This window comes from Prionailurus bengalensis, chromosome B2 (assembly GCF_016509475.1).
Source record: "Prionailurus bengalensis isolate Pbe53 chromosome B2, Fcat_Pben_1.1_paternal_pri, whole genome shotgun sequence".
Classification (NCBI taxonomy): Eukaryota; Metazoa; Chordata; class Mammalia; order Carnivora; family Felidae; genus Prionailurus; species Prionailurus bengalensis.
Window position 1 is genome coordinate 117562543 of NC_057349.1, and position 18721 is coordinate 117581263.

At 40.1% G+C, this 18721-nt stretch overlaps 2 protein-coding genes across 9 annotated transcripts in view; one reads left to right on the forward strand and one right to left on the reverse strand.

Annotated features, from left to right (window-relative positions):
* L3MBTL3 (L3MBTL histone methyl-lysine binding protein 3) overlaps positions 1 to 9579 on the forward strand; it is a 127313-nt gene extending 117734 nt beyond the window's left edge. For 6 of the 8 annotated variants that reach the window (XM_043592311.1, XM_043592313.1, XM_043592317.1 and 3 more), the window contains 3 exons: positions 3172 to 3344; positions 3563 to 3625; positions 8681 to 9579. In XM_043592311.1, the coding sequence (XP_043448246.1) occupies positions 3172 to 3344; positions 3563 to 3625; positions 8681 to 8824 (380 nt within the window). In that variant the 3' untranslated portion in view covers positions 8825 to 9579. The remainder of the gene's footprint in view (positions 1 to 3171; positions 3345 to 3562; positions 3626 to 8680) is intronic. The other 2 variants (XM_043592316.1, XM_043592318.1) reach the window with 1 other exon arrangement.
* A 3358-nt stretch (positions 9580 to 12937) lies between these two features.
* Positions 12938 to 18721, reverse strand: part of SAMD3 (sterile alpha motif domain containing 3) — a 57138-nt gene continuing 51354 nt past the window's right edge. The window contains exons 8-11 of the mRNA XM_043592319.1: positions 18151 to 18351; positions 14463 to 14634; positions 13652 to 13734; positions 12938 to 13423 (exon numbers count right to left, since the gene is read on the reverse strand). Coding sequence (XP_043448254.1) covers positions 13139 to 13423; positions 13652 to 13734; positions 14463 to 14634; positions 18151 to 18351 — 741 coding nt within the window. The 3' untranslated portion in view covers positions 12938 to 13138. The remainder of the gene's footprint in view (positions 13424 to 13651; positions 13735 to 14462; positions 14635 to 18150; positions 18352 to 18721) is intronic.

Below are 18721 nucleotides of genomic sequence, written 5' to 3' on the forward strand. Positions count from 1 at the left end.
TCTAATAGAGCAATTCAAAATTCAGATTAGGCTAGTTTAGAAGTTTTTGAGGAGCCACAATAGAACAATAAGAAAAAAAAATTTTAAGAAACTGAAAACTTGAGATACAGAGGAATAAAATTAACGAAAGATGAGCAAGACCTCTACATGAAAATGACGAAAGATAAAAGAGAAGTCATAAAGAAGTTCCAAAGCAATGGAGCGAAATACCCTGTTCTTGGATTGGAAGACTGGATATTGTGAAGAAGTCGTTTTTCAAAACCAGATTGGTCTGTATTTAGTGGTAATCTCCATTTAAATCCTAGCGGGTTTTTTTTTTTTCCACAAGCTTATCCTAAATTTTATATGCAGGTGCAGAGAGCTAAAGATAGCTGTGGCAGTCTTGAAAAAGACCTAGATCACAGACATCAGGACACTTATCAAGTGATAGTAATTAAAACCTGTAGGTTGAGGGGTGCCTGGGTGGCGCAGTCGGTTAAGCGTCCGACTTCAACCAGGTCACGATCTCGCGGTCCGTGAGTTCGAGCCCCGCGTCAGGCTCTGGGCTGATGGCTCGGAGCCTGGAGCCTGTTTCTGATTCTGTGTCTCCCTCTCTCTCTGCCCCTCCCCCGTTCATGCTCTGTCTCTCTCTGTCCCAAAAATAAATAAATAAACGTTGAAAAAAAAATTAAAAAAAAAAAAAAACCTGTAGGTTGGTGTAAAGAGACCAGTGGGACAGAAGAGAGAATCTGAAGACACGTATTTATGTTAAAGCTGGCACTGTGGTACAGTGGGAACAGGGTGGTCTTTTCAATAAAATCATGTTTGGGCAATTAGAAATCCATGTGGAAAAATACATTAGGAATGCCAGTCCTTATCTCATACCATGCCAAAATAAATTTCAGGTGGATTGAAATTTCAAGTGAAAGGTAAAACATAAAGTACTTAGGGAAAAACAGAGGAGACTAACTTTAGGACCTTGAGGTAAGCAAAGATTTCTTCAGTAGACCTACAAAAAACACTAACCATAAAAGAAAAAAAGTAAGTTAAACTTCACTTACACCTAATTTCCAACAAAGGATTGTCGTAATACCTATTTCCAACAAAGGATTCCTATCCAGAGAGAGAGAGAGAGAGAGAGAGAATCTTCTACAAATCAGTAAGAAATAAGGCAAGATGGCCCAATGGAAAAAACGGGCATAAGACATAAATAATTCACAAAGGAGGTTCTCCATATGGCCAATAAGCATAGGAAAAGATTGTCAACTTCATTAATTATCAGACAACTGCAATTATAACCGCATGTGATACCACAACAAATTCACCAAAATGGTTAAAGTGTAAAAAGATAGACAATACCACATGTTATTGAAGATGTAAAGCATTTGTAACCCCCTTACACTGTTAGTAGATACATATTGCATAACTGTTTTTGGAAAACTGGCAGAATTTGTATATATATATACATACACACACACGCACGCACTACATATACATATACACATACACAACAGAAATCATACATATGTCCAAGAAAAGACTGGTACAGGTAATGTTCAAAGCAACACTGTTGGTAATAGCCAAAAATTGAAAACAACTAAAATGTCCATTAACTCCCAATTACTTGTGGAATGTTCATAACTATTGAAAAACCATACAGCAAAGAGCACATTCAACGAGCAATATGGATGAATCTCATAATCAATGCTGTTGAGAGAAAGAAGCCAGAAACACCAAGATTTTCGTCTGAACGTAATTCAGAAGCAGGGTAAAGAACCTGTGGTGTTAGAAGTCAGGAAGGTGGTTGTCGCCCTTGCTGGCCGGGGTGTAATTAGAAGGGGACACAGGAGGCTCTGGGTGTGCCGCCATGTTGTTTCTTGATCCTGGTGTTAGGTACATTGGTGTGTTCACTTTGTGAAAATTCTTTGAGCTGTACACTTAACGATTTGTCTACTTTTCTGTAAATCTTACTCTTCAAAGAAAAAAAACCTTAAAATAATCTTAGAGATACAAGCCAGTTTGAAATAGTCTCAGTGACACAAAAGCCTAAACTGGGTAACCATTTGGCGAAAACTTGTGGTGGAATTGAAGTTGCATTGTTTTTGTTTTTTCATTGTTTTTAATGTTTATTTTTGAGAGAAAGAGAGAGACAGAGTATGAGAGGGGAAGGGGCAGAGAGAGAGAGGGAGACACAGAATCCAAAGCAGGCTCCAGGCTCTGAGCTGTCAGCACAGAGCCTGATGTGGGGCTCAAACTCGTGAACTGCAAGATCATGACCTGAGCCGAAGTCAGATGCTTAACTGACTTGAGCCACGCAGGCGCCCCGAAATTGAAGTAGCGTTGTAACTGAGATGGTGTAGGGGTGGAGGAGAGTAAATGTAGAGGAGGAGCCTTTCTTCTGATGGGCTTTGAGTAAGTAGTTTTCAGAAAAGTTTTCTTTTCTAAAGGATCTTGAGATAATTACTGACAAACTCTAGAAGTCCCAGTGACATAAAATCATTTGCTAAGAAATGGCTGTTTTAGGAGAGCAGCAGTAAATATGTTTGGATTCAGAAGATCTGGCAGATGAATGGAATATTCTGTAGCTTTAATTTTGATCTTCACAAATACAAGAATGACAAAAGCATTTGCCTTTCTGTTTTATTTTTATTGCAATAATTTCATACCCCTTTAAAAAAATTAAGTAGGCTATTTAAAAAGCCAATGGGATTGGTAAACAGAAATTGAAAGATGAAACAACAGCTGAGCTAAAAGGAAAGAACAGGTCTAGTAACAGGGTAACCACAGTGGCTGGACTCCAGCATGTACAATTTGGTGGTTACTTTTAGGACATCCACAACTGAAAGGGACACAAAACCATTTCCTGAGGCTTGGATAGTTCTTTTCCTTGCCACTAAATTGGGAGGCAAGTATCTTTCATGAGACATTAAAGAGGCAACATTGTTAACATGACACATCTTCCATAAAGGGTAATGTAGCAAACGTGTAAGTTGAATTTACAGGTTGTTTCTTACCGTGACCTACCTTCTGTAAGGACAAAGGAGAGTATAATTGTTCACTGGCAATAATGTTAAAAGGAAGCATGCTTTAAGTAGGTGCCGCCCACCAACTCATTATTTGGGGGAGACACCTGGCACTTGGGGCTGTCTTTGCGCCTTTTCAGAGCATGAGTTGCGGTTTGTTTCAATCCAGCAGGTGCCCGGGAAGAACCTAGCCTACAACAAGCACAGCGCCGGTCGGCTGTCTTTCTGTCCTTTAAATCACCAATTCCATGTCTGCCCTTGCGCTGGGAGCAGCAGAGCAAACTTCTCCCCACCGTAGCTGGAATTCCTGCCAGTAAAGTTTCCAAATGGAGCACAGATGAGGTATATTTCATTTTCTTTGTCTGCCAGGAACTGAATATAGCAATTCTGGCTTCAGGAGCAGATACAGTGAATGTGTGTGGGGCTTAGTCTCTCTTCCTGAAAGGGAAGAAATTGTTCTGAGAGAAACAACTAACGCATGCAGGTTAAACATTTTGAACCTGTAGCACTTAGATTCGGGCTTCTGTTTTCAACTGGAATTGTTACCTTATTTTTGACAGGTGTCAGAATTCATACAGAGCTTACCTGGCTGTGAAGAACACGGAAAGGTATTTAAAGATGAAGTAAGTGTCCCACTGAAATGCAGTGAACAGTTAGATGTTTTGAATTGGGAGAGGAGGGAAGAGAGCGCTGGTGTTGAAATTGACAGATTGGCGTGGCGTTGTCTAACAAGCAGCATTCGTCATTTGTACACAGATGTCTTTCTATGAGATCGGATGTAACAGAAGTGTTTGTACCATTTTATGATGCTCCACAGCAATAGCACCAGACCCGTTCCTAAAAAACAACCACACACAAAAACCTTAATAGCATGCATTTTCTTATAGCACAGAAAGAAACCAAAGAGAGATAAGCAACATTTTGTTTTTAATACAGTGAAATTAGTTCCCATTATTTTATTTTCAAACATCACTTTAACAACACCAAGATTAAATTCATTTAATGTTATACTAAATATTACTGTTACTGCTAAAACAACCCCTTAGATCTTATACCTATCTCAGTAATGTTTATAATAACTGATAGTCATTACCGTCTGCATTTGGGAGATTAGTTTATCCTCTGCCTGCCCAAAACATCAAGATAAGAGATGCTTAATAATGTTATGACCTATGTTGAACATTAAAACAAAAAAGAAATTGGCTTTAACTACCGTGCATGTAATGCTATTTGAGTATAGCAGACTCTGTTCTCACTAGAGCCCTTTAAAAATAAGCCCCTAGCCTGTCAGCGCCTCCAAGCAGAGCAGTCTGTTTTCACTCTCATCTTGGCTACCAGAAGGTCGAAAGAAGACCCAAGTAATCTCAGAAGGTTTTTCTATAGTTACAAGTATATATGCCTTCTTTGCCTCTGTGCAGCCTCAGCTGCTAAGAATAGCATACTTTCAATTAAGAGCCTTGCAAGATGAACCTGGGTGGCTCAGCCAGTTAAGCGTCCAACTTCGGCTCAGGTCATGATCTCGTGGTTCGTGAGTTCGAGCCCCGTGTCGGGCTGTGTGCTGACAGCTCAGAACCTAGAGCCTGCTTCAGATTCTGTGTCTCCCTCTCTCTCTGCCCCTCCCCTGCTCATGCTCTGTCTCTGTCTCTCTCTCAAAAGTAAATAAACATTAAAAATTAAAAAAAAAAAAAAAAAAAAGAGCCTGGCAAGAGTATCAAGACAGCTAAGGATCCAGGCATCATCAGCATCATTACACTATTAGTAATATTTTGCTTTAGACAGAAGCCTGCTAAAGTATACAAGGATCTGATTTTCAGCATCCTTTTTTTTCTGATTTATGTTCTTGTTCAAGAATGTTTCATCTTCTTTCTAGTTGATCTTTAATTGATAGTTGTTCAGATTTTGAGTTTCTTTCCTTAACTCCTAAATTCTAAGTGTCTTCGCGGATCACACTCAGTTAATTTTCAGTCCCTGAACAGATTTAGACACCTGCAGGGAGCTGTTGTTCTTCCTGTGGAAAAAAAAAAAAAGTCATGTAGTTGTTACCTGAGATAATAAAACATTTTTTAAAATAAGTTTATAGTACATCTATATTAGAACTGTTTTTGGTTCTGTTGATATCTAGACAATCCATATGGATTTGCTCTGTTATTTAGTTTCAGTAAGATTCAAGTTCAAATATGTTCTTTCTTTGAATATGCTTTCATGGTGTAGAAAAATGTATTCAGAGAAAGAACATATTTGAACTTGAACTTGAATCTTACTGAAACTAAATAACAGAGCAACAGTGTTCTCAAAGCCAGATCCTCTTTGTGAGGAGTGAGACAGTGATTGTTTGCATAGTCCTTCATTCCTCTATTTATTCATCCTATAAATTCCTGTGAAATTCATGTCTCGCAAGGTCAGCAGGTGTTGGTTTTAAGGCCTAGAAGTTAATCATAAAACAAATCTAACTAAACCCTGGTAAGTCATCTCTAAGAGGCAAAGTACAGGTGTTAGGACGGGCTGTGATTTGAACCATGCTTGACGTCACTTTCTCTTACACATTCTGCATCTAATCTGTTGAAAATCCTATTGGGCGTATTTTGGAAACATACAGGGATTCTGGCTGTGTCTCTGCCTTCATCACTGCCACTATGCTCTGAGCCCCTATCCTCACTCACCTGGATCAACACTGTAACGTCCTAACCAGTCTCCCTGCTTCTAATTGTGCTCTTCTACAGTCTGTTCCCAGCCTACCCAGAATGATCCTGCTCAAAATAAGTCAAATCATGTCACCCTTCCATTCGTAGCCTTCCAGTAAATAAAGCAGAATAAAAGCACAAATCCTCACAAGGGCCTGCCGTGACCTCTAGAGAGGCGAGAACCTCCTGACCTCGGCTTGCTCCATCCTTGGCTTACCCTGTTTGTTGCACACACTGACCTCCTTGCCATTCTTCGTATTGTCCAGGCGCCTTCTGTGTCTGCCCTGCCTGGGATGCTGTTCCTCCAGACGTTCACATGCCGTGCTCCCTCTGCTCAGATGCCACCTTCTCAGTCATCCATCCTTGCCCCTGCTGTGCAGCCACCTCCCCACCCAGAGGTTTTCTTCATAGCACTGATCACCTTTTAGAATTTACTACTGTCAGTTCGTTACTAATTAATTTGCTTACCTATCATACTTTTTGATTACAGTCTCTCTTCCACTACTAGACCATAAACTTCACAGGGAGTTTTGGTTTACTCATTTGCTTGGTTTTGCTTATATATCTCTTTTATTCTTTGCTGTATGCGCAGGCCCAAGAAGAGTGTCTGGAATGTGATAGGTGTTTAATAAGTGTGTGTTGAGTGAGCACGTTCATACCTTTACCCTCTGAGAAAGACACACACACAGCATGTCACTGTGATTCGCAGAGTTAAAACATGGGGAGCAGAACCAGGAGTTCTGGAAAGAGTAATGAAATGGAAGGCCAGAATCCTGAGTTCCAAACCCTCCTTCAGAGTTTTGGGCCGTTAGCGAGATACTTAATCTCTAATCTCTGGAGTTAGAGCAGTGTATATACATCACAAAGGCAAACAGAAGCAAACCCAGTATTACACTGTGGTGATCACTGTGCTTAGAAAGTGCTTTCTCAAATTTAGTTTACTTCCTTCCAAATGAGGCTTGTCCATATGGTCACACGTTGGAGCAGCCTGTGTGAAATATACTGGCTGGCACCCGCCTCAAGCTGACTTTTTCTTTCCAGTGTAACCTTAAAAATAATCTACCAAAACTTCACCTTCTCACCCCACTCCTAGCTTTCAGGTTCCAGCCTTGCCATTCTCTAAATGTTTGTTTTCATCAGTCATCTGTCATGTTAAACTCTTATATAATCTCAAGAGACTCAGTAGGGCCCGAGGTTATAATAAACAATTCCATCTTTGCAATGAGCTCCTTGGGAACCGGTGTGTTAGTTGACCTTTTCATTAATGACTTAGAAGACTTCGATCAGACCGTTTATGCTACTAAGGTCTGCCTTGGTTGAGTGAGGTGTTAATAGATCTGCCTCTCTGCTTGGCCTTGCTTGACCCGAGAACTGTCAGAGCGCAAGCAAATGAGACCAGAGCAAATGCTCCCCAAGAAGCAACAGAACATTTCTCTCATCTGCCACTGAACTTGTCTTCATTCGGAAATTTACGTGGGAGTGCCTTTCCTTCTAGGGTATGACAGGCACTAAGATGCTTCCTTGCTGAAAATTGGGAAACTTCTTCCAAACAATCATTGCTTGAAGTTGCATAGGATGACCCTGGTACTGGTCAAAAGGATTTACAGGTTTGCTTTGTTATTAGAGGAAAGAGGAAAATCTTAAACAGCAGCTTAATTGTTTCAGCCTTTATTTAGTAAACTGTCTACAGAATTTAGAGTGGTATGAGTTTGCTGAGGCTGCCATAACAAAGAACCACAAACCAGCAGTTTAAACAAGAGAAATGTGTTGTCTCCCAGTTCTGGAGGCTGGAGGTCTGAAGAAGGCAAGGTTGTCAGCAGGATAGCTTCCTTCTGAGGTCAGAGGAAAACCTCTGTTCCAGGCCGCCCTCCTTGACTTGGAGATGCTGTTAAACCTTTTCCTCACAGTGTCTTCCCTCTATACGTGTCTGCCTCTGGCTCCAGATGTCCTCTTTTTTTTAAGGACTTCCATCATCTTGGATCACCCTACACCAGTATGATCTCATCTTAACCGATTACACCTGCAGTGACCCTGTTTCCAAATAAGGTCACATTCTGAGCTTCTTAGGGCCCTGTTAGGACTTCAGCAGGTGAATTTGGGACAGACACCATCAACCCAAAACAGTACCTTGCTGTCAAGGTTTGTGATGTACTCTGAGGCAGAGAGCAAAAGTGTGTTTTACTTTTCTTTCACTTGTGGTGTAAAACAGAAAAAACCGAAAGAGAAATGAATGATTGTTTTTGACGGTGGTAGAATGTCCCCAAACCTGAAAATTTTTACAAAAAAGATTATTCTTTTGTGATGTCCGCTAAACCAGAAGTTTAGTTCTGGTAGAAGCACAGAAGTTTAGTCTTGGAAGAGACCCAGGGGGAGGAAGGATGTTTCTTGTGGTCACCCAGTCTACAGCTCTCCACACCACGTTCATCACCTTCATTTCCTGTGTCTCCATCTACACTGTTGATTGCCCTTGTTAGTAACTCCTTTTTTTTTCTGCATACAAAGAATGGTTGTAGCCACTCTAAAAATGAATGTTATCACTGTTTTTTTTTTTTCCTTCGCTGGGGAAAGCTAATAAAAAAAAATGTTAGCACACAGCTGACATGTTTGCCTGAATTCCTTTGTTTATATCCACAAACATCTGTGTGCTTAACTCGCATTTTAAATCTACCATAATGGGAACTGGATCTAAGTCACCCCAGATTTATCCAAATTCCTGTGGACTCATTGCCTAAGTCAGAGCAATCCCAGGAAAATACGGGCACCTTCCATTTTCCTGTGGGCTGATTTTTCAGAGGACCGAGTTTTAGGTTTGCTTCCAGTCCACATTGCTTCCAGTTTGGTTATTGTAGATAAGAAAGGTTCATCAACCAGGAAATGTTTGCACACATGAACTCTCGTCTGCTCCGCAGAGGACAGCTGGTAACTTAACTTTGGATATTTGCCACAACACTACATCTGATCGATTCATAATCTTTTTGTCTGTTCCTCCCCTTTTAGCAAATTGATGGAGAAGCCTTTCTGCTCATGACCCAAACAGACATTGTTAAAATTATGAGCATTAAGTTGGGACCTGCTCTCAAAATTTTCAATTCTATCCTGATGTTCAAAGCTGCAGAGAAGAACTCTCACAATGAACTTTGAAGATGGTGAATTTTGAATACCATCAGCTTTCTGCTTTAAAGCTCATGTTTTATTCAAAGCACAAGGACAGTTATAACTCCTAAGCGAGAAGTCTCCAAAACTCAAAAGAGCAACGCTATCAGATTATTTATATTCCTCAAGAGACAATATATATGAATCCTTATGAAAGTGCTTCAGCTTTTAACCAGGTACTGTCTAAGAGCACTCATCCTTTGGTTCTGTTCACTGAGCTAAATTTATCTTTGTAAATCTTTTTGAGGCTGGGGGAGGGGTGGGAGGGAAAGGGAACTTCATTAATTATTTATGGTAAAGGGGGGGTCAGGATAAGAACTTTTGGCATTTTGTAAACATTGTTGAGTCCTCTTTCATGTACACGGTTTCTTTTTCAGTACTTTCAGAAACCTTTTTATATAATCCAACTTCAACTTAAACCAAATTAGTCAAGACCTGGCCAAGTTTAGCCAGTGGGACTGTTACCTGTATTGTTAATTCTGTGCCATATTTTGAACTGCAACATTATGCTAAGTATAACTTTGCAAGTCATGATATTGCCTAACTGCTTGTCATAATCTGTTGGGGCTGAATAGATGTAAAATTACTTTTCTCTAAATCAGTGTTTTTACTTTTGCACGCATTATGAAATGTTAAATTACTTTTCACCAGCATCATTACTATAATTACCAAAAACGTGTATATAAATAATGGAATTGAAAAATAAAATATATAAATAAATTAGGTGATGTATTTGAATGGCATCCAGGCTTCTACATTGTGGTGCCCTGTGTATCTACAAGAGTCCAGTGATATCCAAGGAATATGCAATTATATTGGGGGCGGGGTGGGGGGGGCTTGTTTGTAAGGATCTTGAACTATTTATGAGATGATCTTAAGCTTCTCTCCGATTGTCCATGACGTAACTGTAGTGCTTTTCGGGGGCCGAAGGGCTCATTCTGTTGATGGAAACACTAATCCATAAAGAGCTCTGTCCCAGATCTTTTTCCTCCAGACCCAAAGGTTTTCTTAGAGTTGGCCGAAGAGAGAGTATGTGGATTTTAGTGAAAGGGCGGAGTGTGAGGGAGCAACACCAGTCAGCACAAAGATTGTAAATGCTCACAGATCCAGGAGGGGGTTTCCCAAAGCAGTTATTCAAGAACCTCCATTTTGGAAAGATTCTCTGTAGAACAGTTCCCCTAAGTTCTGTAAACGTACAGATGCACTTTAAATGAAAGCCCTGGATTATCCATAAACTGCTAGCTGTAGTGTTTCTTTCGTGACACTGCCTTTCCAACACAAAAGGTAAATTATTAGCCTTTGGAGACAATGTCTACTTCTAGGATTGGCCAGTTATTCAAGGGCCAAGATAAAAGTCGGTAGTCAGTTGATAGCATGCTGTCTGAATTCTGGGGCAAGTTCCACCTCTCTCCTTCCTTGCTCTCATTTTTTCTGATGTGGGACTTCCTGGGACGTCCCCCGCTGGTCCTTTGCATTTGTCAGCATTCAAAAGGCCATGGTATCTGCAGCCTCCCTTTTATTTCTTTGCATGAATTTGCTACAATAAGTTTTTCGTTGTTGTTTTTTTTTTATTTTGTTCAGAATTTGTACATTCAAGTTGCACTTGTTATATCTGACACGAATGAAATAAAATCTTAATTGCAGATACTTTTTTTACACATGTATGATTTTTTTTTTTTTTTTTTTTTTTTTAGAAAGCTTGTCTGACACATGAGAGCAGGAACAGTGTCAAAGATTTGGGCATTACAAAGCTATGGGGGATGTATTCGCAGGATTCAAAGTTGTCAAGTTATGTCCCAGATGATGCAAAGAATGACAATAAATAAGTACCTAAGTAAATAAGTTGCTTGGTTAAGTAGGTTTCACACCTATTGGGGATTTTTTTCTTTCTCATTTAAAGCATGTTTTAACAAAGAGAATTTTAAGTGTTATTTAAAATATTCATTCTAAGCAGCAGGTTTTATATGTTAGAGGCAAGGCTTCTAAGCATCCTTAGGTGGAACAGTGTACCTCAAGAAGGGGAAACGTTTTCACCGTTCCTTCCCTGGGATGTAGTCTAAGGTTTCACACAGGAAATAGGACCATGATGACAGGGAGGTCCCTGAAGTGAGAGACACAGGCTTGGGCTAAAGCAAACAAAGGGATAGGGAATGTAGAAATTGATAGGGCCTTCCCATCTAAAGACATTAAAAAATTTCACTGTGTAAACCAAATGAGACCCGTCTGCAGGTTGAAATATGACCACAGGCTGCCATTTTGCAACTTCTAGATTCAGTAGACCCAGGCTCCAAAGAAAATAGGGTTGTGTTAGTGAAGCAATATGAAAATTTACCAAGTGGCAAGGTCATGCTGGGCACTGGGGATCGATGTACCAATGATACAGACAATAAAGCTTAATGTGGATTTGCCCTCATGGTCAGCTCATGTCTGTCACGTTTAGAGCCAGACCTCACTGCAGTGTTCCTGTGGCTCCACCCCCTACCTGTCTTCCCCAGCCTGTGGAGACAAAGAGAAGTTTTCATTGACCTTTAGCCACAGACACTGTGTGCTCCTAAGGAAAGGAATCTTTAAGAATTTGGTAAATTCATTTGGGAGAGGAAGAATAAGACAGCTTGTGAAACTAAAAAAGGTGGGGGAGGGGGGGAGGTTTAGGGAAATAAAGTTCGTAAGGAACTAAAGGCACATTCCAGTGAAATGGAATAAGTGGAAGCCATGGAATAGGGATTAGTTGATGTGAAAATGACATCTATCAAATTGGTCCTCTGCCTGTCCAGTCTCATGGAAGCAGTTAGTCAACAGTCATTGTAAAGGGGAGCAGCTGATTGAAATTTCATCTTCTGTCTCACTGACTTAAGCATTGTAATAAATAGAACTTATAGAGAAAAAGATATTAGAATAAATATTTGCAGAATAAATGTATTTCCAGAGATGTAGGTCATAAAAATATTTTTTGAATAATTCATACAAACCCCTTCTTAAGCTTTAAAAAAAATAATTTGATGAAGTAACCCCAGAAATGCTCATCACATTGCCAAGTATTAGCACACTTAGATCTCTCCAGTCTCTAAATCAATCTGTTCTGTCAAAACTGATAGGTTATGATGATACTGTGGTGATGATATCAAGGGGCAGGCACCTTGAAACAGTAGTGTTATCATTTTTCCTTATAAAGTACTTGAAAAGAGTACAGCAAGTCTTGCCAGACCTAAGAAGTACTTACTTATGCACCATCTTTAGGAACAGAACAAATGGAATTATAACATGGGACTCTGGGCTGGATGGATGAGGAACCAGGACCTGGACTTCTGAGACGGGCAGGAGAGCGAGTCCAGAAACTGGTGCCCAAGGGGTTCTGGCGGAGAAAGGCCAGGTCCATATTATAGACCCACACAAACCTGAGCAGCAGCCAGGACAGACACCAACACCAGAGGTCAAAGCCAGAGAAAAGGAGAAACTTTGAGGAGACCAGAACAGGGCCATCACTACATGTCAAGAGAGGGGAGCAGTGGAAGGCTACACAGGTCACAGGTGATCAGGACCCGTGCCAGTGAGCTCAGCAAGCAGTAAGAAGAGCCCAGGAATGAAGCAGCCTTGGTTCTCAACACACGTGGTCGAAGGAAACCAAAATGCCTGGAGCCAGGCAGGTCAGCAGGGGGAAAGAAGTGGGGAGTATGCGCCCACGGGCCACAAATGTACAGCTCCTGAGCATTAAGTCTTCCAAAGTTGGGCACACTGAGCGAAGGGTAAGATGTCATACCCTAATCTGAAGGACTTGAGTGTATCTGAAACGTAGGGTCTTTCAAAAACTAATGCCCCCTTGAAAGTGTAGCTTGGGGGGGGCGCCTGGGTGGCTCAGTCGGTTGAGCGTCCGACTTCAGCTCAGGTCATGATCTCACAGTCTGTGAGTTCGAGCCCCGCGTCAGGCTCTGTGCTGACAGCTCAGAGCCTGGGGCCTGATTCAGATTCTATGTCTCCCTCTCTCTCTGACCCTCCCCCATTCATGCTCTGTCTCTGTATCAAGAATAAATAAACGTTAAAAAAAATTTTTAAAAAAAGTGTAGCTTGGGCTATGGAATTTCTTAGAACTCGAATCAAAAGAAACCGCTCTTAAATAGTATTTTATTACAGAATTTCACAAAGAATTTCAAGTGTCTAAGTATATAGAAAGAAGGTACTGAAATTCATTTGCATCCTTTGACACAAGATAATACCTACCTCTACCATAACCCTAAGTCAAAACAATTTTTTGCAAAGTTTTAGGTTTCCCTAGAAATCAATTCTGATGCAATATTTGGCCTCTCATTAGGTAAGTGGGTGTCGAAACACTATTTCCTTTTCCTTTTCTTTCATAGAAGGAAAATGGGGACTGTGCATGTCAAAAATCAACGTCTCTAGGAAGTTGAGGGTTTGGGACAGTCCTCTTGGACACTCAACTCCAAATACATGGAAGGCAGCTATGAGAGCAGCCAAGGCCGTAACACAGTCATCCACCTTCGTGAGCTTCTCTTTTTCTAAATACAAAGAAAATTCACAGACATCAGTGTTGAAAGGGTTCTTGACTTCTAACACGGGTGTGGACACTTGCACCTGAAAAAAAAATGGATAATGGAGTCACCACTCTGTGATATGGAAAATCGCTAAGTCATAAAGGTGCCTCAATTTAACCGTGGTGTTACAATAAATGAGCTTGTTGCTGTGCAGCGTATTGGTAAATATGACAAAACCGTACTTCAAAAGGGGCCACCACCCTGCGTTCGAATAAATGATCACATGAAGACATGAACTGTCAAGCCCAATCATTGACATACTACATACCTTCTCATTCACGATGACAAAAAGACTGGGATCGTCCCCAAAAACATCTGGTAGGAGCAAACATGTGGCTGTCATCTTCATATCTGCCAAAGTAAACATGCTTAAAGTCCAAGTAAAAATAAGCTTTTGCCAATTATAAGCAAAGCCAGTCTTAAAATGTGGATTTTTTTTTTTAATCATTTGCTTCTACAGAGAACAAACCAGTCTTCTTGAACCAGTGTTTCACAAGCATTTAACCAACATCCTTTTCGAATAAACATCTACGTCTCATGTCCTGCTCTCCAGATCATGGCCAGGAGAAGATCAGAGTCCTGTACTCTCTGTCCATCACCCAGGAAGATTTTAGCATGCTTTACCTTGTGATTGTATTATGAAATTAACAGGTTACTGGTTCCCTAAATAGGATTTTACCAAATCAAGTGTACTTTTTTTAAAAAATATTTTTTAATGTTTATTCATTTTGAGAGAGAAAGAGACAGAGCATGAGTGGGGGAGGGGCAGAGAGAGAGGGAGACATAGAATCCAAAGCAGCCTCCAGGCTCTGAGCTGTCAGCACAGAGTCCGATGCAGGGCTCGAACCCATGGACCGCGAGATTATGACCTGAGCTGAAGTCAGATGCTTAACCGACTGAGCTACCCAGGCGCCCCTCAAGTGTACTTTTAATTCTGTACTTAGGCTCCTCCTATTTGAGAAGTTCTTTTTTCTATCCTGTGTGTTGTTTCACTGAATTACTTATTTCCAAAACAGAGCTTCTCTATCCTGAATTAAACAGGTAACTGACTAGATTGCCCCACCCCCAGGTTTACTAACGTTTCAACATGTCTTCATCTGTGTGCTGTTTCAGTTTTTCTTGCAATGCAATATTGATTGGATTGTGCACCACTGAAAAAGAAGTCAGTATATTTTCCGAATAGGATTCCAAAATGTGCCTTGTTTTCTTATAAATATCTGTTCTTGTAAGAAGCTGGAATTCTCTGAACATCTAGAAAAAAGAAGAAAAAGACCACAAGAAAAGCTAATGTACTGACTATAAGGAAGTAAATAACTCCTTAGGATTTTATTGAACTTTGAGTGCTAGTTTAAAATCTATACAAGATATATGAGTAGCTTTAGTGGAGAAATAAAGACGTAATGACAGGAGGAAAAAGAAAGCAAGGCTGAAGTAAATAGGAAAAGATAAATAATGGATATGGCAAATTTCTATGCCCATAGAATTAAAACTTTGCATGCAGGCTCAACTAAATGAGGGCTCCAACTTCTGTATGCATATTTTGGCTATTTGATCAGCTAAGATTCTAGGGTCTTCTTTCTTTAGGCAGTACCCAACAAGAGGCAAAATAAGAAAATTGTTAGATTTTAGGAAGCAAACCTTCAAAAAATACCTAACCATAGCATTCTAAAGGGAAAGGGAAGAGCTTTAGAAACAAGAGTAAGTGGTGAATAGTAAGTGTAGGAGATCTGACTACAAAGTGACAGCAAAACCAGTTTACCTATATGGAAACCCCTTTACTCAACATCACCTTTTCCTGCCACTGCCTAAGTACTCTCCCTCTGAGAATTCCACCACCGCTGCCACCTCCCTGCTTTTTTTTTTTTTTCTGACAGAGTGGCATTATAAGACCATTTATCATCATTCACACTAGTAGGAATTAATGTAATCATCACTCTCCCTAAAACTCTGTAAAGAATAGTTACATACTACCCACAAATGTTCATTTCTTGAACATTTTGGTAGATCATCAGTTGCCCAAAAATTTGGTCCAGAAGTAGTTATCAGAAAACTGGAATGCCCATTAGGCTCTGTTACCAGCCAACCCTCAGTGGACCACTAAGCTAGGATGGTGGGGAACATGGTAAGACCCGCGAATTTCATATCATGGTGTGGAGCATCTCAGCAGAGAAATGGGATATAAATCAAAAAAGAACCAAATTGAAATTCAGAACTGAAAATAACATTTACTGAAATGGAAACATCACTGGTTAGGGAAATGCATACTGGAAAATGCAAAGAAAAGGTTCATGAACTTGAAGACTGATCAATAGAAATAAGTAAATACATTGAGGGTAATAGGTGTCAGGTTTCTCACTGTTGAAGAGAGTTAGAATGTATGGAAAGAGAGTAGGTTAGAATAAGCCCTGTGGTTTGGGTTGGAATTGAAGGCATAAATGTGAACTCATGGTGTTTAATACTTATGTATAGATACATAAGCAGATGCAGATGTGTGTATGTGTGTGTGTGCACATGCACACATTTTTGCAAAGGTATATATCCTCGCTTTGTTCAGTGAGAAATTTTAGAGCCATAATACCTCTATAGCAATGAGCAGACCTAGGACTGAAATCTTAGTGTCTAACTAGCATCCCACTTTCTCTTGAAAGACAGTGTTTTCACAGGAGGAGATTGATGAGTACAGGTGGTGATGAAGGGTCCATGTAAACTCCTTGGTCCAGTGTCCTACACTGGCCACTTCTCTTTGGCCATACCTGTGCCATAAGCTCCCTAAGCTCATAGCACTACACAATGGTAGTATCAGTAGCAACAAGTGGTGGGAATAGTTTGGAGCAGGAGCAGCTGTCTGGCTATAGGGACTGTTCATTAACTGGGTATTTGTAAGGTTAAGTTTGCTTTTATTTTAGGAAGCACAGCAAGGGTTTTACAAATTTTGTAAATCCCAGCTGGCCACACAAGGCTTAGTTTGGGAGGTACTCCCTGAAGAAAGCTAAAATGTTCAACTCTCTTTTTTTTTTTTTTTTTAATATTTATTTTTGAGCGAGAGAGACAGAGTACGAGCAGGGGAGGGGCAGAGAGAGAGAGGGAGACGTAGAATCTGAAGCAGTCTCCAGGCTCTGAGCTGTCAGCACAGAGCCCTACATGGGGCTCAAACCCATGAACCATGAGATCATGACCTAAGCTGACGTCAGATGCTTAACCGACTGAGCCCCCCAGGTGCCCCCTGTTCAACTCTTTTGTTTGAAAAAATAGTCAACTTTATTCATTAAGTAGTACAGTCATTACAAAAACCATATCCCAATCCATATTTTGGATATAAAGGGTGAAATGCCTGAAGGGTTGGGAGAAAAAGAGACTTAAGACAAAGCATGAGAGACCATCTCAGGTCTAAAATCCACTGTCCACTCCCCACTCAGACTCACTCTCATCTATCGTTCTTTGAAAGGATGCTGAACCATAGCTTAGGTATTTTAATCACAAACCTGTGCAGGCTGCACTCCAGCGTCCACAGCAGCCTTACCAACTGCTACGGACTGAATGTTTATCCCCCACCCCACAAATTCTTATGTTAAACCTAATGCTCAGTGTGATGGTATTAAGAGGTGAGGCCTTTGAGAAGGGCCTGGTTGGGAGGATGCAGCCTTCATGAATGGGATTCCCACCCTTACAAAAGAGACCCCAGAGAGCCAGATTGCCCCTTCAGCCACGTGAAGTTAGAGAAGCTAGAGAATGCCATTCATGAACCAGAAAGCAGGGTCTCATCAGACACCAAATCTACCAGAGCCTTCATCTTGGATCACCCCACCTGCAGGACAATGGGGAGTAAATTTCTGATGTTCATAAGCCATCTAGTCTATGGTGTTTTGTTATAGCAACCCAAACAGACCGAGACACCAATCATCCACTAATTCACACAGCATTCAAAAAAATCAACTTTTCATTTGTATTGCATGGAGACTGTTCTGCTGGGCACTTGGAGAACTTATACGAAGATGTTTAAAATATGCTGCTTACATTTAAGAAGTTTATAGGCTCTCAGTTGGAAATGGTTTTGATTTAAAACAATATGCAGGTTGTCAATCTGGCATACTCTTCTAATAGCCAAAGCCTCCTGGCTATTACTCTGAATAATACTGGCTAAAATCTTGGGTGAATCTTTCATTATGTACTACAGATAAAACTACACTAAAATTGTAATAGGACCCTTTAATGGCCACCTTAGGTAAACTAAATGGAAGGTTATTGGAGTTACCTATTAAACTTTATGTATTTTAAAACCACTTTATGAAATTATTGGGAATCATAAAGGAAATAGATATTGGGCAAAGCTGCATATTAACAGTTCCTTAGTAAACTTTCTTGATTGTCTAACTGCATGCAAAGGGTGTTATATGTAAGTGATGAATCTCTAAATTTTATTCCTGAAACCATTAAAAAATAAAATACATTAAGATTTTTTAAAAAAAATACATAAATAAATGCAAAGGGAAAATGTTTCACACTGTCAAAATAGTCCTAAGTAGTCGTCTCCCAGCCTCCACAATATGTGTAATGACAGAGAGACCTTTGAAGCTGAAGGCAGGCAGTGCATGTTCCAGAAATTCTTACCTAGTTGTAATGGTCCTAGTTGTAGCCTGTGGAGCCTTACACACCCTACCACGATTCACACCCACCATCTTGCTACATAGTTCTGTTCCACTCCAAAAGAAAAGAGAAAAATCAATTTGGACATTAAAATCAGAAGGTGTTATAAGCAAATAAAGATACCTGATAAGGGCACTTTAAGAAAGGAAACATTTTAAGAATGTCCTTCAGAGGTGTTCTGCTGCTAATCAACTTTCTTCTTATTTCCAAAGTCTGGCTCATTCTCTTATCGATTTCTCCCCAGTCCTTCTCTGTCTTCATATATTCTTGCTGGAACCAGTTAATATGTTCATCTGCCTCAGAATCTAAACAAACAGTTTCTTCCTGCAAAATATTTTCAAAATATCAATATGCTCCATTGTTCAAGTGGCAGTTTAACACTTCAGAATTATAGGCTGTTATTGCACACTCTTAATGCACTCCTAAGGCGAGTGTTACCGCTTGTGGTTACATGTGGCCTTGAATGTGGTTAACAAGTGGACAGTCTTTAACAAATCAGTAGTTCATTACTTACGGGACTATAATCTGTTCTCTTGACAGATCTAAGAGTTAACTTCATTTTCTACATAGCCTTTTCGTGGAAACCTAGATTATCCAGAAGGTTCACACTTAACAGGAATTTTTTTTTTATTTCTACTCATATAAATTTCAGAAGACAAAATATTAAAAGAAAAATAGATTTTAAATTAAGGTT